Source organism: Ochotona curzoniae, unplaced genomic scaffold (genome assembly GCF_017591425.1).
Source record: "Ochotona curzoniae isolate NIBS_2020 unplaced genomic scaffold, NIBS_Ocur_1.0 contig_3520, whole genome shotgun sequence".
Classification (NCBI taxonomy): Eukaryota; Metazoa; Chordata; class Mammalia; order Lagomorpha; family Ochotonidae; genus Ochotona; species Ochotona curzoniae.
The window spans coordinates 15,737,878-15,763,196 of NW_024465894.1; the positions used below are offsets into that span (position 1 = coordinate 15,737,878).

The window sequence follows — 25,319 nt, forward strand, 5'->3', positions numbered from 1 at the left end:
GTCCTTCGAGAGGGCAGGGCAGGCATGGCCTTGGCTCAGGCAGGTGTGGGCTGAAAGGCTGGTTTGCTGCTTCCTGCCTGTGTGCACCCTTGGGTGTGTCCTTTAGCCTTTCTGAGCGCTCCCTCTGAAGGGCTGCTGCAGGATTGAAAGATGACCTCAGAGCACCGTTTGGGCCACTCCCACCCCTTTGATCTTGCAAGGGCAGGGTCAGTAGATGAGGTGGACAAATGGGCAAAGCCAGGTCTTGCAGGACCTCAATAGTGAGTGTCAGCAGCAGTGTGAAGAGCAAGGGGCTTCAGCCCGGCTCAGCCCTGGCTGTTGCAGGCATTCAAGGAGTGAACCCATGGATGGGAGATCTGTCTCTCTCTCTGCCTTTTTATCAAGCTGAACTGTTGACATCTCCAGAAGCGATGTCTCTATTTCCGTTTGGACCCAATGGAGCAAAAACAGAGCGGGGAGCACAGGTTGCCAGGCCTCACATCTGCCCCACAGCGCTGTGAAGTTGACCTTGCTGGTCTTCGAGCGATTGGGGGGAGGCCAGAAGGTGTGGGATATGCCTTTTTCCTGCCCCACTGTGTACTGGCATGGCACTGGCACATGGCAGGGCTTGGAGCTGCCAGTTCCTAATTTACTCAGAAGTCTCTAGGTAGTTGTTCCCCCTCTGGGTACTCAGCATTGCCAGGGGCTTCGCCTTACCTCACCCTGCAGAGCTGTTCCAACCCCATATGCAAGGCAGGGGTCCTCGTCCAGGACTTGGGCTTCCCAGAGGGACACCTGACCCCAGCCAGCCTGGCCTTCAATGCGAACCGGGGTCAGCGCACAGGGGTTTGCTGTGGGGATCCCCCAAAGCTGGCATTCAGCCTGCCCCCTCTGCCCGGCGTGGCCTTGCCCTGCTTCACTATGGCCCGTGCTGCCCCTCCACCATCGGGCCCTGTGTCCTCACCCATCCAGACGTCCCCGAACTGCCCCGCTCCGAGTTTCTTCTCCAGCTTGAGGGACTCCCGGGGGATCTCCCAGGCATCCTTCTCCCACGGCTTCTGTGGCTTCGCAGACACACAGGGCACTGACAGCTGCTGGCACAGCCCGTCTCTCCCTTCTGCAACAGCACCCCCACCCTGGGGTCAGCTGAGGCAGCCAGCTCCCAGCCTGCAGGAGGCTCTCCCTACAGAGGCCGCCTGCCTGTCCCCTCCCTGCCACCATCAGGAGGCCTTCCTGGGGAAACAGGCATATGGCCTCTGCCCCGGTCCATCTCCCCACTCCCATTCACAGCCCTAAGCCCGCTGGAAAAACCAAAGCAATCCTTGAGCCAGAAAGCCGGGCGGGCAGCTGGCTTAGCAGGGCCTGGGGGCCGAGGGCCCACGGGGCATGGGTGCACTCACTCTGATAGTGGGCCACCAACTCCTGCAGGGTGCTGAAGGTGGTCCGCGGGGAGACGTAGAAGCCCCCGTTGTCCAGGGTGCGGATCTTGTAGTGCTTCACTGTGTCCCCGTGCTGGGGGTCGTAGTCCCGTATGGACAGAGAGTAGCTCCCTGCATCAGACCGGAAGGAAACACTTCAGAATGGCTCCTGCCCCTTTGCGTGAGTTCCTAGACATCCCTGCCCGATGCTACTGCCCCCAGCAGGGCATCCAGGCAGGAGCGCAGGTGGTGGCTGTGGCTGGGCAGTCAGGCTCCTGGGTTTGCATCCAGGCGCACCTGCGGGGCTGTAGGCACGTGACTGTATCACCTCTCTGTGCCTCAGGGACCTCATCTGTAGAGTAGAAATAGCAACTGTCACGCCTCCACACCTCATCATATCCCGTGGTCATCGGAAGATACAATCACAAGCGTATAAGATACCTGGGACCTAAATACTCAGTAAATGATAGCTACCGCCATTGTCTTTTCCATTGTTTAGTACTGATATCGTTACCTAACAAAAAAAAATCCAAGATACCATACAAGTTTGGTACGAAGTCAGACTACTCAGAAACAAATACGAACAGTCCAATCCGGTTACTGAAATGTGCACGTGTCGTGGCTGGCTGAGAGGCCCAATGCCCTACACCATGGAACCCGCGAATACTTGAGTGACTGCCCTCTGTAAGAAAAGCACTTTGCAGATGGCATTGGGGATCTGGAGATGGACAAGTAGCTCATACAGGTGGCCCTAATGGCCCGAAAGGGCAGGGTGTGTGGAGGTGGACGTGTCCGAGGTGCACGGCTGGAAATGTCAGGAAGGGGCTGCAGCCAGGGAGCGCAGGAGGGCCCCAGAGGCTGCGCTCTGGAGGCTGGGGCAGCGAGCGATGGGGGCCTCGGTTTTGCTGTTGTGTTGTGCATCCTTGGGCATGGTACCCGCCCTCTCTGCCCCTCAGTCTTCTCCATTGCACTAACAAATGTTGCTGGCTTTGGGAGAGGTTTCAGCTGTCCAATGAATAACAGGCCAGGCACCATCCTAAGCACCTTGGCAAATGGGCCGTGCAGTGGGTAGACTTAATATCGACTCCAGTGAATTAGAGACTGTATGGGTTGTCTTGCTTTCCTCTCTTCTGCCACTGTGTCCCAGGCCAGGGGAGGTCGATGCGGCTGACGGCCGGCAGGGGGCGAGGGGGCGAGAATACAGGAAGCAGCAGGGTGGGATCAAGGGGCCTGGCAGTGCACGTGCTGTTAGATTGGCAGAGGGCACAGGAGCCAGGCCGGCCCATGTCCCTACCACATGAGCCTGCCATGTTCTCACTGGCTCCCTCCACCCACACCCTCTGTAGGCTGGACCAGCCCTGGACTGTCTGTACAGCTTCCCTTTTTTTTTTTTGTCTCATTTCTTTCCCCCTGGGGTCTTGCTGGGTGGGAGGAAGTAGAGCCTGAGGATTCACTGATCTGCAGCACCCAGCTGGGAGCGGCAATGTCCCTGCCACACTCAGCCCCCACCACATCAGAGGGCTGGGGGTCGAGTCAAAGGCCACAGAGAAGCTGCTGTTAACCAGCGTCCCCCAAACCACGTACTGTGAGGTCACACTGCACGAGGTGCCTGAGTTAAATATGGAAGATCTCTATCTTCGTCTCCCCCTCTCTCTGTAACTCTGCTTTTCAAATAAATGAGTCAGAGAGAGAGAGAGAGAAATCGCAAGAAGCCCACTGAGGGGCCCTGCCCGGGACAGCTGGCCTCAGCTGATGCCCATGTGCGCTGTGCTGCCCTTGGGTGCTGTTCTTGCCTCCCATGCAGCCACCCAGTATGTAGCCTGCAGGAGCACTGTGGGTGCTGGCTGTGTCTCCTCCTGCAGCCTCACCCTGCCCCGAGGGAGGGAGAGAGGAGTCAGGCTTATGGACAAGAGCTGTGCTGAAGGATTTTTTTCTTTTTTTAATGACTCAGTTGTTAAATCTTTCCCGTGAATGCACCGGTATCCCATATGGGCACTAGTTCGTGTCCCAGTTGCTCCATTTCGCATCCAGCTTCCTGCTTATGGCCTAGGAAAGCTGTCGAGGACAGCCTAAAGCCTTGGTAACCTGAACCCACGTAGGAAACATGGAAGAAGCTCCTGGCCCCTAGCTTTGGATCAGCTCAGCTCCAGCCGTTGAGGCAGATGGAAGATGTTTCTGTCTCCTTCTCTCTATCCTTTCCAATAAACATAAATCTTTAAAAAAGAAAAAAGGCATCTAGATAAAACCCAACCTCAGCAAGCCCACCAGGCACACGGGATGGCTTTTGTTATCCTGTGGGGCTGAGGACCAGCACAGGGGCCGAGAAGGGGCCTTTCCTGGCACAGAACCTCAAGAGCTGGGGGTCAGAAGGGGTGGACAGGTGTCACCTTTGGTGGTCTCGCTGTCCCGGATCATGAAGGAGCCCAGCATGTTGCCTGGAGCCAGCAGGTGGCGCTCTGCATCCTTGCGACTTGTGCCCTTGAAGAACCACCTGTTTGGGGGAGCATAGGCAGTTAATGGGCAGCTGAGGCAGGACACTTGTGATCACTCAAGGGCCCAGGCCACAGTCAGGACACGGAGGGCCTGGCTTCTGGAATCATATTCATTTAACTCTAAGTGCTGGGAGAGAGAGCCACCCCTTTGCTAGCAAAACATGTATTTTTAGCAGGGGCACCTCTAGTTTGCAGAGTAGGACACCCTCACAGATCAAGAGGCAGGCTGTCCTGAAGACGAGCAACACGGCATCACAAAGGGGAGGAGGACAGACAGGCAGCAGGTGGAGCTGTGGACACTGTAGCCAAATGCCGAAAACTTAGTGGCTTCACACACACACACACACACACACACACACACACACACACACACACACTCGACAGAAGGATACATTGCAAGGCCTCAGAGGCCCCCTGGGAGTGCCAGCTGGCTCCATTAGCCTCAGGATCAATCCCTCTCACCCCACACACTTGGATAACAAGTTGGCATAAATTTCAGCTAAAATGCGAAACTGCAAAGAATTTTGAGTTTGGGGGTGAGGATGGTGGGTGCTTGGTGTGGCTGTCAAGCTGCTGCTTGGTCTAGAGTGCTTGGTTCCAGTCTCAGCTCCACTTCCAATCCATCTTCTTGCCAGCATGCCCGCGGTCCCTGCTGCCCATGGCGGGGCGGGGGGGGATGGGTGGGGGGAGACCCGGATTGAGCCCCAGGCTCCTGAGCTTCAGCATGGTCTTGCCGTGGCTGTTGCAGGCATTTGGTGGGGGGTAGGTAGGAAGTGGTGAATTAGCAGATGAAAGATCTTTCTCTTGCCTCCCTCCCAGCCTCTCTGTCTTCAAATAAAATAAAAATGAATAACTTAAAAAATATTTTTTGAAAGAATTTAATACTTGGGGCCATCTCCTGGGAACATCCCTTCCTTCTTTGTGGAACCTTGGCATATGAAGCAGAAAACTCAAACCACAGGAGCAGAGTCCACCCCCGGCCTCACGTGGGCAAGGAGCAGCTCATGTCGTGCTGTGATGAAAAAAAAGCCAGAGACCCAAGGTCAGCAGCTTGACGTTCCCCCGCTGTGTGACTCTGAGCAAGATCTGTCTCAGGCCGCTGTTCCCTCCACAGTCAACAAGAGGGAGCGACAGCAGATAAGTCATCAGGATCTTGTTAGTCCCCTCAACCACAAGATGGAATCAGCGCCCTTGTTTAGTCCCATTTTACAGATGAGAAAACGGAGAACAGAGAGAGGCAGGTACACAGCTGGGAGGTTGTAGATGCAGGATTCAGTTGCAGCCCAAGCTCTTACAGAGCTGTGTTGCACACCCACCTTCCCTGCTCGGGCATCTTCAGCTGATTCATGCTATGGAAAATATTCAGTGGTGCAAACGTAGCACTTCACAGTTTTTGGCGGAGCCAGCTTTGGCCTAGTGGCTGCTGCGCCTGTCGGGAGACCCGCGTGCCATGTCGACGTGCCTGGGTTTGGCTTGTGGCTCCTGACTCCAGCTTTCTGCTAAGACAGAGTCTGCGAGGCAATAATTCCTCGGCTCCTGGCTTCAGATCCTGTCCTGGCCATTGCGGCATTCGGGGAGTAAACCAGTGGCTGGGAACTTTCTCAGTTACATTCTTCCTGTTCACTAGTTCTCTCAAATCAATAAATAAAAATTTTAAAATTCATTCAGAAAATTGCAGGGAAAAAAATGGAATGAAAATACAAACTTATTTTGGAGCAAAGTAAAAAAAAAAAAACTAACCCATGCATAGTTTTTCCATAATGCACCTTTTTCATGTACTTTTTAAAGACCCCTCCTCATTGCCACCATACAAGGACTGCTGTCACCCTGGAAATCCAATCCTGCAGGAAATAAGTTATCCTACAGGCCTCGCACAGGAAGAAACAACGTGTACAGAAGGAGGTTCCTGCTGAAGCAAGCACCAGGGAGTATGGCTGTATGCACAGTGGGGCATCTCCAGGCCTGACATAAGGGAAGCCCTCAGCTCTTGACTCCACATTCCTCTACGTCGTTAGCATTAGGGGACACTCAAAAATATCATCTATTTCAGGATGGGGCAGGAGGAAGGACAAGTCCATTCCCTGCTGGTCCCCAGCATCCCAAGGACCAGTTCTGTTAGCAGCCGGGTCTTGATGCAGACACAAGAAGCTGTGTGTTCACTACCAGGACTGGTGACATGTGTCCCAGCCAGCCGGTCCCAGGCTGGGGACCTGGACCAGCTGCCTCTCCTAGGGACAACTCAGGAGCGCCCATTCTCCCATCCAAGTACATCCGACCCTGCTTAGCTTCCTAGATCAGACGAGATCGGGTACGTTCAGGGTGGTATGGCCGTAGAAAGGAGTGTCCATTCTCCATCAGCGACTTCACCAGCTCCCCTGGGACGCCGACCCCTGTTGGGTCTGAGAACCGCAGGAAGAGTGTGCCAGGTAGGGTGTGCTGGGCAGGGTGTGCCAAGGCCCCGAAATGCGAATGACGCTGGTTCTCCCTGTGCTTCTGGGAGCAGGAGATGGAATACTCACTCCTCTGTCTCCAGCGAGTTCACGCGGGCCACATAGTTGCTGGGGATGTAACCCTCTTTCCGAGTGGCCAGGGACCGAGCCTTCCACCACTCTCCAGACCTGTGGGGCAGGAGGAAGAGCTGGGCTCAGGGGCAGAAGGAACACTCCAGTTCCAAGCCTGGGCCCAGAAAGCCACCCCCTCAGCCCAGTAGGAAGCCACTGGGGTGAGGGGTGGGGCCACGACTTTCCCCAGCCCCCAACCTGTGCCCCACCACTAGGGCAAGGGCTCAGCATCCACCTCTCCCCACCTCCCCCACAAGGATCAGCAGTCAAGCCCTGATTTCCGGTTCTTTTCCCTGACTTTGCACCTTTGGCCTTTCCCGCCAAACCCAGGGCAGGACCTTGTACCCATGGGAGGCCCAGGGTATAGCTGACCTCTGCAATGGGAGGAGGTGGGCACAAGGACCAAGCATGTCCTCTTGGACACCAAACCACTCACTGATGGTGAGGGCTGTGGGAAACTGGAAGTGGCCAGCTCAAGAGAGAGCCAAAACTTTCTGACTGTGAAGTCACTTGGGGAGTACCTAGTGCCCATGTCACTGTGACATGGAACCCTGGGGAAGGCTCCTCTGAGACAGTGCTCCAGCCATCCCTCTCTGCCTGGATGGGTACCACTGGCACCTGTGCAATGCCTTTACTCTGGCACTCCTCCAGCTCAGCCAGCAAGCCCTTCCTCCTCTATGGTGGTTGGCTTCCCACTGGACGTTTTACACCCAGGGTGAGACAGACAGCCCTTTGGGCTCCCTGTGAGAGAGCACAGTGGAGCATCAGTGGTGGCAGTGGGGTGGTGGGGTGGGGCGGGGGAACTCACTCCTCCAGGACCACGAGCTTGTCTCCCTTCTGGAAGCTGAGGTCTTCACGGTGGATGGCTTCATAATCATACAAGGCAACCACAATGATGTCCTCACAACCTGGTGGCAAGGGACACACACATAAGATGGTGGGCCCACAACATCTGCAGCATCTGGCACCTTGCGCGGGACCCACTGTGCATGCATGCGGAAGGCTTTCCCATGCTGAGTGTGTGTGTGGTGGGGAGAGTCACTGTGTGTGTTCCAGGGACCCCCGCCTTAGAGCTCACAGTAGCAGGTTAGGCAGTTTCCAAGGCTGCTTGTGGCTGTTCAGAATTTCTGTCTCTGTCTAGGACCGAGAACTGAACCGACAGTCCAACAGCTGTGTGACCCCTTGGCTCCGGGTACTTACCTACCGCAGGCCCCAGGGAGTTGCTCTGGTAGTTGCTGGATCCCTGTAGGGAAGAAATGGGAGCAGGGAATGAATCTGGTTGCAGGAAAAACCATGGAAGGTCTTTGCTGACTAGAAAACCCAAGAGCATCCTTACCCCTGTTCAGTAAATCCTGGGAGAAGACCGCAACAGGGCAGGAATGTGCTTGAGGTGGCATGGCATATTAAGCACAGAAACAGCCTGAGCATCTAGGTGGCTGTTAGTGTGGCATCCCCACCCCCACCCCTCCGTTCCTTCCCAGCAGAGACAGGCGAGAACTCCACTTGCTGGTTCACTCCTCAGACACCTGCACTAGCCAGGCGCCAGAAAGTCAGTCTCAGTCTCAGGTCCCTGGTCCCCCTGGAGGGTGGGTGGCAGCGCCAAGACCTGAGCCCCACCTTCTAGGGTCTGAGCCCCACCTTCCAGGGTCTGCACTAGCAAGGAGCTGAGACCTCTGATGTGAAATGTGGTCTCTTTTTAACTGGCATTGGAGCCACTAAGCCAGACCCCCATTCCAGGGTCCTATTTCCGAAGTTGTGGCCCCACTGCTTTTGGCCTGGGAGATCCTGGGAGTGCACTGGCTTGACTCTTCTCCTTGACCTATGGTGGGAGGGTTGGTCCAGACTGGTGTTTCCAGAGGTATGTTTGAAGAAATCATGGGTCCACCCACATGAGCTGCGAATAGAGACTCCATTCTGTATGTGAATGAATCAAAGTGTCCACGCAGAGAGAAGCAGCTCTGAGCAGCTGCTAAAAGGGGGGCGGAAGCTCGTTCACATTAACACCTCGACCCCAACGGTGCAGCACTGGATGAAGACAGACTCCTGTGCAGAACGATAAACTCACCCATTCATGTGAAACATGTACACACATGCCCCAAGTATCCCCATGGATGTGTCCTAGATCATGTAAATCTAAATTCAGGGAGAAAGGTTTGCAAGGATCCACACCAGACTGACAAGGGACGCCTTGGGAGGAAGGAAGCATGGTCAATAGATACCGTAGCTTTAACTGCTGGTTCACTCCCAAAATGCCAGCCAAAGCTAGGGGCCTATAATTTAGTTGGATCTCCCGTGTGGGTGGCAGGGACCCAAGTCTTGGATCCTCCCAGGGTCAGCATTAGCAGGAAACTGGAGGCAGGAGCTGGAGCTCGGAATGGAATCCAGGTTCTCTCTCTCTCTCTCTTTTTTTTTTTTTGTTATGGGAAAATGTAGCACAGCATTTTATTTTGAACTTCTCTTTGAAATGCTTTCCAGTTTGCAGAAATGGTACAAGAATAAAATGAACACCAGTGCACTTCACCATTAGCTCTGTAAATAAATCTCTTTTAAAAAAAAACAACATATTTACAGAGAGGAGAGACAGAGAGAAAGATCTTCCATCTGTTGGCTTACTCCCCAAGTGGCTGCAATGGCCGGAGCTGAGCCAATCTGAAGCCAGGAGCCAAAGGCGAGGATTAGATATTCAAACCATTGTGCAGGGCCCAAAACAAACAAGCAAACAAACAAACAAATTTATATAAAATATAATTATATTATAATATAAAAACAAACATATAGTATCTTACAATATAATATATGATATATTAATTATAATATAATTTTAATATATATATCCAGTGTGATAGCATAGTGGCTAAATGATTACATTCATTGGGATCCCATATGGGCACTGGTTCGTGTCTCAGCTGCTTCACTCCCCTTCCAACTCTCTGCTTGTGGCCTGGGAAAGCAGTACAGCACGACCCAAAGTCTTGGGACCCTGCACCTGCTTGGGAGACCCGGAAGAAGCTTTTGGCTTCTGGCTTTTGGATTGGCTCAGCTCTGCCTGAAGATCTTTCTGTCTCTCCTTCCCTCTGTGAAATCTGCCTTCCCAATAATAATAATAAATCTTAAAATGAAATACAAACACAAAGGAATTCTACTGGTATGACTGCCCATTCTATCACTATTCTTGCTGTGTCGCTGATGCTGCTGAGCAGGATGCACACAGTGCTGTGGTCTACTGCCGTTAGCTTCTCCTGGTGGGAGTTCTTACTGAAGTTGTGACTGAGTTTTCACCATGAGGCCAATATCACCATTATAGCTGTGATTTCAGCTGCCTGGACACTCCCCACACTTGGCTGGAGGCTCGCGATGCTTCCCAAGCCCAGGCCGGAAGAGCCCAGGCTGATGGGCCCAGAAAGTCCGGGCTGCAGGTAGGACAAGGGAAAGTGACTTCATGGCTCTAGAAGGATCCTGGGGGCATAGGCTGGAGCATGTGGGCCCTGCTGCTGGCCCCTGTGCATCCTGCCCAGCTGGGGGAGGCAGGAGGCTGGAAAGCGACACTGGGGCAGCACCAGAGCAGCCATGAGAACACGCAGGCTCCTCCCCACTCACCGGCTTACTGGAGGTCATGGGATCTGGCACGTACATGGTGGTGTGTGGGCCGGCGCAGGGCTCAGTCTTGGAGATCTTGCCTTCATCCCGGAAGAACCTGGATCTCACACATCCCATCCTGTAGCAGACAGATGGGAGAAGAACCTGGATCCCACACATCCCATCCTGCAGAAGGGAGGTGAGCCTTGGCCACCCAGACCCCCACACAGCGGCGTCCTCTGATGCCCGCACATATGTCAGGCACCTTAGCCCCAGGCTAGTGCCCACTTGCCTTCTCTGACTTAACTCCCTCTGTCAGCCCCTTTCCCAGAGCTTATGCACCCTACCCTCTCCACACTTCCCCACATCCATGCTAGCCACGGGGCTGGCCCAGGGCTGGCAAACTGGTGTGGGGTGGTGAGAAGAGGAGGCAAAAAGTAGGCAGAAGAAGCTCCTGGCTCCTGAGCGGCCCAGTTCTGGCCATTGTGGCTACTTGGAGAAAGAACCAGCGCATGGAAAATTCTGTCTCTCTTCCTCTCACTAACTGTACCTTTCAAACAAACAAAGCAACACAAATATTTAAAAAAAAAATAAATGAGTAAGGAAAATATGTTTGCCGGGTCGGAGCCGAACCGCACTGAGATTTCTGCAGGAGGAATTCCTGTCTGTCCTCCAGATGTGCACAGGTGCCTGCGCTGGCAGGGAGGCAGGGTCAGAGCAGCCAGATACAGCATGGCTGCCCCCCTTTCTCTCTGCACCTGACCATCTCTCTGCTCCTAAGGCAGCTAGAACTTGGCTATACATGACTTGTTTCCGCAGGGCAGGTGTTAAGCTGCTGCTTGGGATGCCCGTATCCCCTATAGGGCCGTGCCTGGTCCAGGTCCTGGCTGCCATGCTTGTGGTTCAGCTTCCTGCTAGTGCAGTCCTGGGAAGACAGAGGAGGACGGTTCTAGGATCTGAGTCCCCGACACCCTCATGAGAAATCTAGATGCAGCTCTAGGCTCCTGGCCCTCTCACTCATTTCCTTCTCTCACACACACTTTTGAGAAAGGTGCATTCCATTTCTGGGGAAGCTAAGCAGCACCTTGTGTGGTTTTATATGATGTAAGATTATATCACATTTCATATGTTTGATTGGGAGTTTGGTGTCACGATGTAGGGGGTTAAGCCATAGCCTGCAACACTGGCATTCCATATGGGAGCATCAATTCAAGTCCCGCCTGACCTGCTTCTGATCCAGACCCTTGCTGATGTGCCTGGGAAGGCAGAAAAGATGGCTCAGGTGGTTGGACCCCTGACACCCGTGTGGGAGATCCAGGTGGGGTTCCTGACTTGGCTTCAGCCTGACTCAGCGCCAACCTTTGCAGCCACTGGGAAAGTGAATCAACGGATAGAAGCTCTCTCTCCATACCCCTCTTTCTTTCAAATAAAAGAGATTATAATACATACATATTTAATCAATGCTAATGTGTTCAGAAGAGCATTGCTGTGTGCCGTGGGGCAGCTTCATCTACCGCGTCACAATTTCCCATCCCCACACACGGGGCACCTGTGTAGTGTCCGTTGCTGAATCCCCACATTCAGAATGGCCTAGTGGGCTGAGACACCAAGCACCCAGCACACAGAAAGCACTACATCAGCGTTCACCAAAACCATGTCTGTTTCTGTGAGCTCAGTAATCAATGTGTTTATTTGACAGAGAAACATAGAGAGAGCTCCCATCCACTGATTCACTCCCCAAATGCCCACAGTGGCTTCAGTCGGGCCAGACTGGAGCCAGATGCTGGGAACTCAATCTAGGTCTTTCACTTGCACTGGGGATCTAGTTATCTGAGCCTTCACTACTCAAATTGAAACCAGGGAATCGAAACCAAGTCCTCTGGTAGAGGGGTTTGAGCATCTTAACCGTCCTAGCTACTAGGTCACAGCCTGCCCACACATGTTTTATTTTGTTTTATCATAAATCTTCAACTGTGTATTTTACACATGCGGCACCTGGCAGTTATGACTCGCTGAGGGGGCTTAACAGCAGTGCGTGGCACCTAGTTTCCGAATCAGGCAATGCAGACATACAACAGCCCCATCATCGCTGACGAGGAAGGCTGTTTTGTTCATGTCTGTGGCCCTTGGTGCTTGCCAGGAGCACAGCGGGAGAGCTGTGCATGGTGAGGGAGTGATGGCACGTCCAGCCTGCCATTCTGGGAAGTGGAAACATCAGGATGTGATCTGTGCTTCAGGGACCAACTGGAGAAGGGAAGGTTGTTGTGCAGAACTGCCTCCCAATGCCGCATGCACAAAGGCTCTTAGAGACCAAGTGGGATGGTGAAGAGCCAGGGTCGTGGCGCAGCGAGCCGAGCAACCACCTGCAAGGCCAACATCCAATCCTGGAGCACCAGCTCAAGTCCTGGCTGCCCCACTTCTGATCCAGTTCCCTGCTAATGCGCCTGAGAAAGCACCAAAGACGGCCCAAGTACATGAGTCTCTGCTACCCATACGAGAGGCCCAGATGTAGTTCCAGGCACCTGGTTTTGCATGGATTAACCCTGGCTGTTGTGATCATTTGGGAAACAAACCACGCATGGACGCTCTCTCTCTGTGTCATTCTCTCCTTCAGACAAATAAATATATCTATATTAAAGAAAGTAGAGTATGGTTGTTAGAGTCGGGAGTATGGATGTTGGGTTTCCATGTGACAAGGTGGGAGGAGTTACAGAGGTAGATGGTGGTGGTGACAGGTGCACAGGACTAGTTCCTGACAACGCCATGGAACCATACCTCCACAATGGTCACTATGGTGCTCTTTATGTCATTTGTGTTTTATCATCATAAAAGATTGGGAAAAAAAAACTAAAAGGGAGTGGTAAAGGTGATGGGAGTAAGCCACAAATACTGTCAACTCATTTTTATAAGATGAATAGATCTGTGGAAAATGGATTTAAAAGAGAAATTAATTTTGGTACAAAAATCTTGAAATCCATGTTAGTACGTTCACAGACAAAGCAACTTGCTTGTTACAATAATTGAGCAAAAGAATAAGAAGTTTGAAGAACGGAGTCTACTGATAAAGATGAAAGTCAAGAGTAGTCCAGGAATAGATTTCCTAAAAAGGATTTAAAGGAGCTAAAAATCTCAAGCCACAGACAGAACCCTACCAATCAGAAAGGAGCCACTATTGAACCACAAACCCAGCTGCTGCTAGACTCATCTCTGAGCTTCCTAGCAGCAAAGTTAAAAATGAAAACTTAGGGCCCGGCACCATGGCCTAGTCCTTGCCTTGAACACCCCAGGATCCCGTATGGGCACCGGTTTTAATCCTGGCAGCCCCTCTTCCCATCCAGCTCCCTGTTTGTGGCCTGGGAAAGCAGTGAATGATGGCCCAAGGTCTTGGGATCCTATACCCATATTGGAGACCTGGAGGAGCCTCCTGGCTCCTGGCTTTGATTGGTTCACCTCCAGCCATTGTGGTCACTTGGGGAGTGAACCATTGGACGGAAGCTCTTCCTCTGCCTCTCCTCCTCTCTGTGTATCTGCTTGTTCAATTTAAAAAAATGGAAACTTGTACACTGGCCCCATAAGATCTCAGGAAACATGGCACGTTATTGAGAGAAATAAATGCCTTAAAATATTTTAAAAATTTGTTTTCATCAGAAAGGCAGATTTACGGAAAGAGAGACAAAGAGAAAGATCTTTCATCCATTTTGGTTCACTTTCCAAATGGCTGCAATGGATTGGCTGTGCCAATCCAAAGCCAAGAGCCAGGAGCTTCCTGTGGGTCTACCATACAGGTGCAGGATTCCAAGGACCTGGGCCACCGTCCTCTGCTCTCCCAGGCCATAGGCAGGGAGCTGGATTGGAAGTGGAACAGTTGGGACACAAATGAGCACCCATACGGGATACCAGTGCTTGCAGGTGGAGGATTAACCACTTAAGCCATTGCGTTGGTTCCACAATGCCATTTTGATCACTAAATCCAAAAGCGGGTTTACTACCTGTACCCTCACACTGCCAGGCTTGACAATTTCTCCCGCCGTGACTCAGCAATCGAGTCTACAAAATGTCGGGGAATAATTCCAAAGCAGATGATGAGGAAGTACAGCTGGGTCAGGGAGCTGTGGTCTAGAATAAGGGGTGAGGAGATGATAGAGGAGGTTCACGCAGCTCCCCGCCTCTGTGCAGCAAGTGCTGTGACGGTGACAGTGGCTTCAGGTGAGCCCCAGGGAGCCTCAGGGGGTGGCCTCACGGGGGCGCTCTCGGGAGGACAGGGTCGCACGTCCCAGGCAGGGATGCGTGTTTTGTTCAGATCTTGGGGTGTGCTTTCCACTTTCTTGCCTCCTCAGCGTCCGTCCTCCTTTGGACAACAGCTCCTTGGTATCCTTTGGGGAGATCGGCCTTTGGCCACCCTTGTCTGCCTGGATTGGCAACTTAACACAGGCTTGGCTGATCAAAGTGTCCCGGGCAAGTCCATCCCCTCTCCCCCTGGTTGTGGAGACTGCTTCAGCTGGGGGCAAGCACCATGTGTAACCGTGCCCAGGCATGCAGAATCTGTATCCTGGCATGTTGAAGAATGGGAACCTGGAGCTGCTGGGAGCCTTCATGATATCGTGCAGGCAGGAGATTGCTTGAAAGCAAGGCCAGCACAGAGCTGAGGGCTGGAGACCTCAAGGTCCTGAGGACATGTGTGAAGACCGGGATCCAGCTGTGCCTGAAGCTTTTCACCCCAGACTTCATGAATAGATACATTCTCACCTTTGCCTCAGTCAGTTTGAATTGAATTTCTGCTACGTGCACCCAAGGATTCTTCACTGATTTCTTATGTATTCCTGAGACCCAGTCCAGACTGAACAAACCAGCATCTCTGGGAGTCAGGACCTAGAATCTGCACTCCTAATGGTTTGGCAGGAAATCCTCTGCACCCCAGAATTTGAGACACTCCTCTAACCTTCTGTCAGAATACTCTCACTTGGGGACCTGGTCCTGCCACCTGCCCAAGGTCCCGCTGTGGGGTCCTCTGGGAGGGTTCGTCTCTTTCCTGCAAGAGGAGATGGGGCCTGCTCTGGCCCGACCCTGGGACCTGTGTGACACGGGATGTGAAAGACTTTTCGAAACCTCTGCACACACATCCCTGTCCAATGCAGTTCGAAGACCAGGCTCCAAGGCAGAAGTAGCCCATCTGGCTGCTGGGCTCAGAACCGCTGGCCACGAGGGGAAAGACACTTCCTCAGGCCACAGTGATTCTGAGAACCTGAAACCTGCTCCTCACCACCACCAGCCCCCCACACCCCTACCCCGCCTCTGCAGGCGCGGGCGGTGTGGGAGGGAAACGAGAAAGGTCAGCTCACAGGCTCTGGCTGCTTCCCACGGTCACCATGTGGGTTGCACTCTCAGAGCCAAGTCCAAGGGGCGGGTAGGGGGGAGACCAGGGCCAGCTGGAGCACCTGTGGACTGGGTCCGAGATGGTTTTCTGGGATCATTCTGGAAAGATAGTGTCCGAGGCTCCCCTTGACCCAAGTTCAATGTATGAACTCAGGCACGCCTCTGGGTCTCTGGAGCCCTGCTTTCTCATCGGAGCCAGCTCTCTGCAAGAGACAGTCATGACCTGCGGTTTCATCTTGCCCTGGGCACACGCTCTCCACAGGCTCAGTCCATGGGCCGGAGACAGAGCCCACTACACCCTGCCTGGAGAATGGGTGTGTAACCAACCGAGCCAAAGGTGAGCCTATGACTCAACCCTGGCCAAGGAGACTCCGCCTCTGGACTTTGTCTAGAAAAGGGCCTTGCAGCCCCAAGGTGGAACCAAGAAATGGGGAAACAGAACCCCAGACTTGGATCCAGTCCTGCCTGAGGCTGGTCTCTGCTGGACTCTCCTACACCTTTCTCTTCTGCTTGAGTTGGATTTCCATCCCCTTAAACATGCAAGAGTCCTGTCCACTGTGTGAACAAAGTTTTAAGAGGGACCACAGTTCACGCATTAAGGGGAAACCAGTTAAAAACAAAGGCTTCCGGGCCCAGCGGCGAGGCCTAGCAGCTAAAGTCCTCACCTTTAACATGCCAGGATCCCATATGGACACCGGTTCTAATCTCAGAAGCTCCACTTCCCATCCAGCTCCCTGCTTGTGGCCTGGGAAAGCAGTCGAGGATGGCCCAAAGCCTTGGAATCCTGCACTCGCATGGGAGACCTGGAGGAAGTTCCTGGCTCCTGGCTTCTGATTGGCACAGCACCGGCCGTTGCAGTCACATGGGGAGTGAATCATTGGACGGAAGATCTTTCTCTCTATCTCTCCTCCTCTCTGTATATCTGACTTTGTAATAAAAATAAATAAATCTTTAAAAAAAACCAAAGGTTTCCTTGATATATTTTTAAAGTCTATTTTCATCTGCTTAAAAGGTGGAATGGAGCTGGAAAAGAAGAAAGAATCTTCCATCTGCTGGTTTACTTCCCAGATGCCTGCAGGGGCTGGGACTGTGTGAGGCTGAAGCTGGGAGACAAGAACTCTGGGTTTCCCCTGTGTATGAAGGGGCCCAAGCACTCGAGCCTTCATCCACCACCTTCCAGAAGCTTTGGTAGAAGAGGTTAAGATGGTATTGGATCCAGAACTGGCATTGTAGGAAGTGTAGAGGCATCCCACTGGGTAGTGCCAATTTGAGTCCCAGCTGCACAGCTTCTGCTCCAGCTCCCTGCTAATGTACCAGGGAAAGCAATGGAGAATGGCCCAAGTACGTAGGTCCCTGCCACCCACATGAGAGGCCTGGATGTAGAGTTCCCAGTTCCTGGCTTTGGCCTGGCATAGCCCTGGCTGTTGTGGACATCTGGGAGTTGAACAAGCAGAAAAGAGATCTCTGTCTCTGTCTCTCCTCTCCTCTCTGCCTTTGAAAAAAAGATGCTACTGGTTCCAGTTCCGTAAGTGGAGATGGGCAGATCATGGACCGTGTTATGCTGGTGGCATTGTGGCTATGCCCACACAGTGCCCAGCAGGTCACAGGCCTCCAAAGGCATTTGTGCAGAGACTGTCGTGTGTTCTGCTTTGCACAATCCCCATCCCAGCTGGCTGAAGTCAGCAGACTGGAATTATGACCGGACTTTTTCAGAGAGGAAAATAGAGGATCATGGCAGAAGGTCAGTGGCAGGCAGGACCAGCACCCAGTTCTCCTGCCTCTTGTCAGGTCCCAGGATCAGCTCTAGCGGTTGCAGACAACAAAGGAGGAGGAACTCGAATGTCTTAACTGTTGTGTCCAACTCCCAGAAGAGTTGGTCAAGCAGCCAAACACACGGGGGACAAACTCAGCCCCTCGCTCATTTACCTGGCTCATCTAGAGTCAGGCTGTGTGAGCTGAGCGGGTTCATACCACCTGCTCCGATGACATGGTCCCCTCTCAGTCTGCACAGCCACTACCCAGGAATCCCAGGACAGCTGTGAACCTCCTTGGAAGAAGGCAGGGAACCTCCTAGGTAGAGGGCAGGGAAGCCTGGGACATACAGGGTGAGAGCTGAAGTCTGGCAGAGTTGGGTTTGACTCCCTAACCCACTTCCAACAGTAAGAAAGTCTTGAGACTTGCAAGCCAGACCACACCCCTCCTCTGGAACTTCCCTGGGACGGAGGGGCTGGTGCCCTCAGTGGTGGGCAAGACCTCCACTGTCAGACCGCCCCTCGGCCTCACGCACCACTCCTCTCTGTATCCACACCTTCCTCTTGCTGTTTTCAACATGCCAATTATGCTTGTAGTCACAGGGCCATTGCACATACTGCTTTCTGGAATGTTCTTCACCCGGAAAGCCTCACTAGCTTCAGCTCTCTGTGCAGTTCTCCCTTTCTGGGAGAGGTCTCTCCTCGCCCCGCCCCGCTCTCATTCCCAGCTGTCCCTGTCCTCGTGGATGCTGAGCCGCAGTGACCTCTGTGCGCCCAAGTCTGCTCCCAGGGACACGGAAGCAGCCCAATTCTGGGGCCTGTGGCAGAGGCCGGGCTTGCCAAGCCTTGCTTGGATCCACACTGTAGTCCAAGGTGCTTCTCCCCGCCTTCTGACCTCCCCCAACACCCTTGCTATCCCGCCCCACACCCATCTTCCCTCCCCCACTCTGTTTCACAGGTTGGATACACCTGTTGGTTCTCAATGCCTGTTGCTTGTCCCCTGGTTTCTCCCACATTCTCTCAAGACTTACTGGTAATGAATTTCTAGCACATTTCAGCCTGTGGGAGCTTGCTTCTCAAAGGCCCAGGGTTAACGCCCCTGTGGCACACCCAGCACTGCAGGGTTCGTCTCCCCCGCTGAGATGCAGAACATGCGAGAGCAAGGGCCTGTCCAGTTCCCCGCTTCATCCCCACTGGGTGAAACTAGCACATAGTCATTGCTCAATAAGTTCCTGCTGAATAATTCAGGGAAGTCCCTTCAGGCTTCCTGGACACCCCAAGGACGTATGTGTGTTTAAAGTGAGGGGAGGGGATGGGACTAGCACTGTGGCGCAGTGGGTAAAACTGTCATGTATAAGGCCCCACACGATGGCTCAATTGGCTAAATCCTCATCTTGCACGTGCTGGGATCCCACAGAGGCACCAGTTCATATCCTGGCTGCTCCATTTCCCAACCAGCTCCCTGCTTGTGGTCTGGGAAAGCTGTGGATGACGGTCTAAAACCTTAGGGTCCTGCACCAGCTTGGGAGACCCAGAAGAAGCTCCTGGCTCCTGATTGGCTCAGCTTCAGCTACTGTGGTCACTTAGGGAGTGAACGAGCAAATGGAAGATCTTTCTGTAGCTCCTTTTCTCTACAAATCTGCCTTTCCAATAAAAATAAATCTTAAAACAAAATAAAACTACCACCTGTAGAGCCAGCTTCCCATATTGATGTTGGTTCGAGTCCTGGCTGTTCCACTTCCAATCCAGCTCCCTGCTGATGCTCCTGGGCAGGCAGCAGAGGATGCTGTCAGGAACCCTGGCACATGGGCCATCTTCCCAAGGGGCATTCAATATTGGATGCCAGTGTCGCAAGTGATGGTCTAGCCTGCTGCACTACAATGCCACCCTAAATGGCTCATTTTAATAAAGGCATCTGCATTTCAGCTTTATTAAAATATTTTTAAATTGCAACCTAAGTAAGAGTGCTCCGTGAAAAAGTTTAAACAAATATAGTGCTTCCAAACAATGGAATATTATAAAGCCATTAAAAATGCAAGACTATTTCAGTGATGTAAAAAATATGCTTACAATAAAATACTAAGCAAATAGGAGAAGAATGGTGCATTCAGCATTAATTGTGTTAAATCAAAGGTGCATAGTAAAGAGTACTCTATGGGCCTGATGTGGTAGCCTAATGGCTAAAGTCCTCACCTTGCACGCACCGGGATCCCATATGGGTGCCAATTCTAATCCCAGCAGCCCTGCTTCCCATCCAGCTCCCTGCTCGTGGCCTGGGAAAACAGTCGAGGATGGCCCAAAGCCTTGGGACCCTGCACCCACATGGGAGACCAGGAAGAGGCTCCTGATCTCAGATTGGCACAGCTCTGGCTGTTGTGGTATCTTGGGGAGTGAATTATGGAAAGGAAGATCTTCCTCTCTGTCTTTCCTTCTCTCTGTATATCTGACTTTTCAATAAAAACAAAAATAAATCTTTTTTAAAAAGAGCACTTTTTAAAATATGTTCAAATGTTGGCCCCTACCAAGTCTCAGCCACATTGAACAGGATTCTGAAGCTGCTTGTATGAGGCCTGTGAGCCAAATGCGTCCCCTTCCCGGGGGCAGAGCACCTTCCAGGCTCCTCACTTAAGGTGAGGGTTGACGAAGCCTCCTCTGCAAAACCATCTAACCCTTAGTGCTTTCCTCAAGAAAGAGCTGCATCCTGAGCATCCAGCTCAGAGACGTGAGAACGCAGGATGGCCACCTGCTCGGGTGTTCCCCGGTGCTTAGAAGGGATGATGAGATGATGTGTTCACCCAGGCGACACCCCGGAAGTGCGTGTGGCGGGGCGGGGCGGGAGCGGGGGGAGGGGGGCTGTCATCAAAGACGCACCCTAGGACCCAGCAGATAAAGTCCTTGCTTTGAACGCACTTGGATCCCATATGGGCACTGGTTCTAATACCACAGCTCCACTTCCCATCCAGCTCCCTGCTTGTGACCTGGGAAAGCAGTTGAGGATGGACCAAGGCTTTGGGATCCTGCACCAGCGTGGGAGACCTGAAAGAAGTTCCTGGCCCCTGGCTTTGGTTTGGCACAGCACCGGCCGTTGTGCTTACTTGGGGAGTGAATCATTGGATGGAAGATCTCCCTCTCTACCTCTCCTCCTCTCTATATATCTGACTTTGCAATAAAAATAAATAAATCTTTAAAATACATCTTAAAAAAAAAACCTGTTATGCTGGTTTCCTCATCTGTGATCTCACTCTGCCTGGTGGCTTCAGTTACCTATGGTCAACCATGGTCTGAAAATATTAAATGGACAATTCTAGAAACAACAAACGCCTAAGCTTCGCTACCAGCTGTTCTGAGTAGCGCATTGAAATCGCACAGGGTCCCCTTTCCAGTCTGCCCCTGATGCAAGTCATCCTCGTCCATTATATCCAGGCTGTCTAAACTACCCGCCAGCTGTCTTGGATCTCAGGTGCACTGTTGAGCTGTCTGCCTGCTTGTGCTCAGGTTTAACAATGGCTCCAAAGCACTGGTGCAGTGACGCTGGCAACCTGGAGATGCAAGCCAGACGCTGTGAATTGCTGAGGTTGAGGAAAGAGGCTCAGTGCTACCTGTGACTGTGGGCAGCCCTCGGTCCTGGGGACGTGCTCCCCATGGGTCAAGGGCAATGACAGCAGTTCTCCAAGGCACGGGAAACAACTCTGGCTTGCTTATGCATAAGTATATATACAGCAAATGCATCAAGGGACAGCCTGGGGACTGGTACTGTGGCATAGCAGGTTAGGCCACTGCCTGCACAACGATATTGGATAGGGCACTGGTTTGAGTCCTGGCAGCTCAACTTGTGGTTCAGCTCCCTGCTAACGCACCTGGGAAAGCAGCAGAGGCTGTTCAAATGCTTGGGCTCCTTGTCACCCAGGTGGGAGACCTGGAAGAAGCTCCTGGCTCCTGGCTTCAGACTGGCCCAGCTCTGGTCATTGTAGTCATTTGGTAAGTGAACCAACCAGCAGATAGAAGATTCTATCCTTTTGTCTCCCCCTCTCTCTGTAACTCTGCCTTTCAAATGAGTGACTTTTTCTTTTCTTTCTTTCTTTCTTTTTTTTTTTTTTAACAAAAGCCTAGACTGGAAGGGCTAGAATCCGTGATAGTGGTTGCCTCTGTGGGGAGAGACCAAGAGAAACACGGAGGGCTGCTTCTGTTTCATCTGCTATTTTAGCCATTTGTTTTTATTTATTTGAAAGGCAGAGAGAAAGGGTGGGGGAGACAGATGCTCTCATCCTGCTATCCCCCCTCAAATGCCTACAGCAGGCCCAGCCTCGGGCCTTGGATGTACCAACCTCACCCAGGTCTCCCACGACTGCAGCATCACATTTGCAGAAATTCGGATTGTAAGCAGAACCCGCACTGGAACCACACATTTGAATGTGGGGACAACCTAAGCGCTGTGCCAACATGCAGCTTTGCTACCGAGAGTGTGACACGTAAATCGATTTGGAACGCTGACTTAGGCCCATCCCTGAGGCCTCTCAGTATGTAGATGCAAATACTCCTAAGTAAGTCCAAATCCTGCTGGACCTGAGCATGCCAGCAAGGGTGCCGCCACCTGTATTCCCAGTGTGATTTCCAGCCTGCCCATCCAGGAAACCAGGGCACAGGAAGGTCAGGTCCCCTTCCCAGGGCCGGGCAGGCAGGCTGCCACATACATCACCTGTCACAAACCATTGTACAGACCAGAATTCCGACAGACAGCTGGACTGACCTGCCCAAGGACTCTCAGAGGGTAAGGGCCAAGCAGGCCCCCGCTGGTCTCGGTCCAGGAGTTTGGGGCCCTGGCCTAGAACTCGGGGAGAGGGACAGGTCGGGCTCCAGCTCTGAAGGGACTCAGCTGCAACGGGGCGCGTCATGCTCCACCCAGCTACAGCACCACCGCCTCCAGTCACCGAGGCAGCGGTCCGGGCTCTCTGCAACCCTGTCCCTTCCTTCTTGCTTCTGATTTTTTTTTTTTTTTTTTTTCATTCTGAGAAGGGGAACCTGGACAGAGCCGAGAAGTGCAGCTCCAGCAGCCTCGGCGGGCGAGGCTCTGCTTCCTTCTTGGGGTCCCTCCACTCTCGTTCACCCCTGGCGATCATCCCCATCCATGGCCCATCCCTGTGCCCGGACTCCCCGGCCAGGAGATCCCCCGAGGACCCGCCCGCGGAACTCACCTGGGCGCCCGCTCTTCGCCCCGCGGGCTGCCCGGATCTTCGCAGCTCGAGCGTCCCCCCAGCTCAGCGGTCCCCGGAGCCCGGGAGGCGCCCACAGGGAGGAAGACGGACTTTGCAGAAGGCCGAGCTGGGGGGCCTCCACCGTGGGCTTCTCCGGCACCGGCCGGCAGCGTTCCCACTCGCTGGCCTCAGCCTCGGCCAAGTTCCCGGGCTGGAAGCAGGGACGCCTCGGGCCCTCGGGCCGTCCGCGCACCCGGCCGCGCCCCGGCGATGTTGACCCCGCCTCCCAAGGCTCCTAGCACCGCCCGAAAGACTCGAGTCTACCGGGGGATCCTAGCCCGGTTCAGGGTCATCCTGGACCATTCACCGCCCCCCAAGAAACCTTGCACGCGGCGGTAACACTTTCCTAACATGTTCTAATTGCGCCCTGACCGGTCTAACTCATCCTTAGGGATTCCAACCTGGGGTCCTGGGACCCCTAAAGTCTGATCTCCTTCCATCCTAACAAAGCCCCCGGACGATTTACTTTAAATGTTCTAAAGCTTTATTTATTTTTATTGGAAAAGGCAGATTTACAGAGAGGAGATAAAGATCTATTTTTCATCCACTGGTTCACTCCCCAAATGGTAGCAACTGCCAGAGCTGAGCTGATCTGAAGCCAGGAATCAGGAGTTTCTTGTGAGCCTTGCACGAGGGTGCAGGGTCCCAAGGCTTTGGGCTGTCCTCGACTGCTTTCCCAGGCCACAGGCAGGGAGCTGGATGGGAAGTGGGGTAGCCAGAACTCCAACCCGCTATGGAATGCCCACATTTTTGGCAGCAGCTTGTTTTACCTGGTAGGCCCCAGCCAATTCCTCTAGGAAGGATACTCATCCTGCCCTCTCCCCCAATTTAGGGTCCCAACATTGCCCCAGAGTGACCCCATCCTTTCTCTCCCAAGGAACTCCTCCTCCTCCAGGATTTCAATCCTACTAGCCAAAGCCACCAACTTGGGCCTTAAAATTAACTGCTCTTGCTCACTGGTCCTACACGCCTCTGCTGGAAACCACCACTCAAAGATTCTGACCCTCCATCCCAGGCTCTCCACCCCTGGCCAGAACCTTTGGCCTTGATGTGGTCAGCGACTTCCCTGAGCAGGCCCAGCATTATTCAAACACCATGCAAAGCTCCTCACCCATGGGGACCTCCTTACTGGAGCTGGGCCAGCTTCTGGGCAGCCCCAAAGATCCCTTGAGTCGAGGGGAGAAGAGGCTAGCTGATGGGACTGTGCCCTGAAGGAGGCCGGTGGTGGCAGCATGCCCGCTTCCAGGAGACCCAGGGACTCTGCTATAATACGGCGACATACAGCCCCACTGCGCCTCTTCTTTTGGCCATTGCCAGCCAGGCCAGCCACCCCTCACCCAAGCCTGCACTCCTTCATTCATGTTTTTTTTGGGGGGGGCTGTGCACTGCGTGGGGGCTCTTCAGCCTTGGCGCTGTGGCTGTTGGGCCACGTAACTCCCGGCTGGGGCCATCCTGTACTGGAGGAATGTTTGACAGCGTGGCTGCCTGCACACAGCAGCAGTGACCCCCTCCGCAGTGACAACCAAAACGGGCTCCAGACTCAGTCATTTGTCTCCAGGGGCATGGGAGGAGGCAACAAAAGCATAAATGAAAGACAATGACCCTGATCTTAGTACTAGGTTTAAATCTATACATGTACTTTTGCTTTTGGATTTAATTTATTTGAACGGTACCATTTCAATGCTGTACTTTCTCTTATTTCACTATTGCTAAAAATCTGGCTCTAGGTTAGATTTAACAATGCAGGCTAATCCACCCCACTCAGTGCCAGCATCCCATAACCCAGCACCAGTGCCAATCCTGGCCACTCTGCTTCCCGTCCAGCTCCCTGCTAAGGAGCCTGTGAGAGCAGCAGATAATGGTACTAGTACTTGGACACCTGCCACCCATGGGGAGGCTGGATAAGGTGCTAGGCTCCTGGCTTTGTGGCCATTTGGGGACTGAAGCAGAGGATGGAAGATAGTCTATCTCTTCCCCCCCAAATAAATAAATAAAAATTTTTGAAAATGACAGTCAGTCCTGGCAAAGTTGCCAAAAAAAAAAAAGACTAATTTTGCCAAGAGTAACAGGTGTTTCCGGCATGACCATTGTCCTGCCCTGTCCTGTCCTCTCCCCGGATCTTTGTTGATGGTCATCATCGTCCACCAGATTTTACTTGAGTTCCCAGAAGTGTCCCGCTGACCTGGGTGGTGAAAGGAGACTGTGGGCAGGGGAGTGGGTGATGAGCAGAGGAGGCAAGGAAAGGAGCATCATCCAGCAAGTGCCCATGGTGTGCACCAGGAGTCCGTCCTTGCCAGGGCATCCTGGAACCGCCACACCAAGTCCTGTCAGTTCCTAGAGGGATATCTGGAAGCATGTTCATGTTCCTGCATCTCTGGCCTGCCCCATACCTTCCACTTCCCAGAAGAGAAATATACTTCTTGATAAAGGCCTAGGGCACCTTAAAGGGTCAGCACAAGCAGCTGCTGCCCCCTGTCCTTTGCAAAACGTCACCATTTGGGGCTGGTGTGATGGCTCAATTGGCTAATCCTCCACCTGCAAACACCAGCATCCCATATGGATGCTGCTGGTTGGTGTCCTGGATGCTCCTTTCCCCATCCAGCTGCTTATGGCCTGGGAAAGCAGTGTGGATGACCCAAAGCCTTGGGACCCTGAACATGCATGGGAGACCCAGAGGAGGCTCCTGGCTTTGGATCGGCTTAGCTCGGGCCATTGCTACCATTTAGGGGAGTGAAACAGTAGATGCGAGATCTTTTTCTGTATCTCCTTCTCTCTGTAAATCTGCATTTCAAATAAAAACAAATAAATCTTTAAAAAAATTTCACCATTCTAATGGCAAAGGACCCAGGAGAACTGAAGTGTTTCTCTATTTATGGGCAGTTCCTAATGCTTTTGTAATTAAAGTAAATGGCAGTTG

General features: G+C 52.9%; 1 protein-coding gene across 1 annotated transcript in view; it reads right to left on the reverse strand.

Annotated features, from left to right (window-relative positions):
* The window catches only part of HCK (HCK proto-oncogene, Src family tyrosine kinase), a 34,958-nt gene extending 12,443 nt beyond the window's left edge, over positions 1 to 22,515 (reverse strand). The window contains exons 1-8 of the mRNA XM_040981662.1: positions 22,343 to 22,515; positions 10,048 to 10,165; positions 7,651 to 7,693; positions 7,259 to 7,358; positions 6,409 to 6,507; positions 3,785 to 3,888; positions 1,380 to 1,529; positions 944 to 1,096 (exon numbers count right to left, since the gene is read on the reverse strand). Of these exons, the coding sequence (XP_040837596.1) occupies positions 944 to 1,096; positions 1,380 to 1,529; positions 3,785 to 3,888; positions 6,409 to 6,507; positions 7,259 to 7,358; positions 7,651 to 7,693; positions 10,048 to 10,164 (766 nt within the window). The 5' untranslated portion in view covers position 10,165; positions 22,343 to 22,515. The remainder of the gene's footprint in view (positions 1 to 943; positions 1,097 to 1,379; positions 1,530 to 3,784; positions 3,889 to 6,408; positions 6,508 to 7,258; positions 7,359 to 7,650; positions 7,694 to 10,047; positions 10,166 to 22,342) is intronic.
* Between the last annotated feature and the right edge of the window lie 2,804 nt (positions 22,516 to 25,319).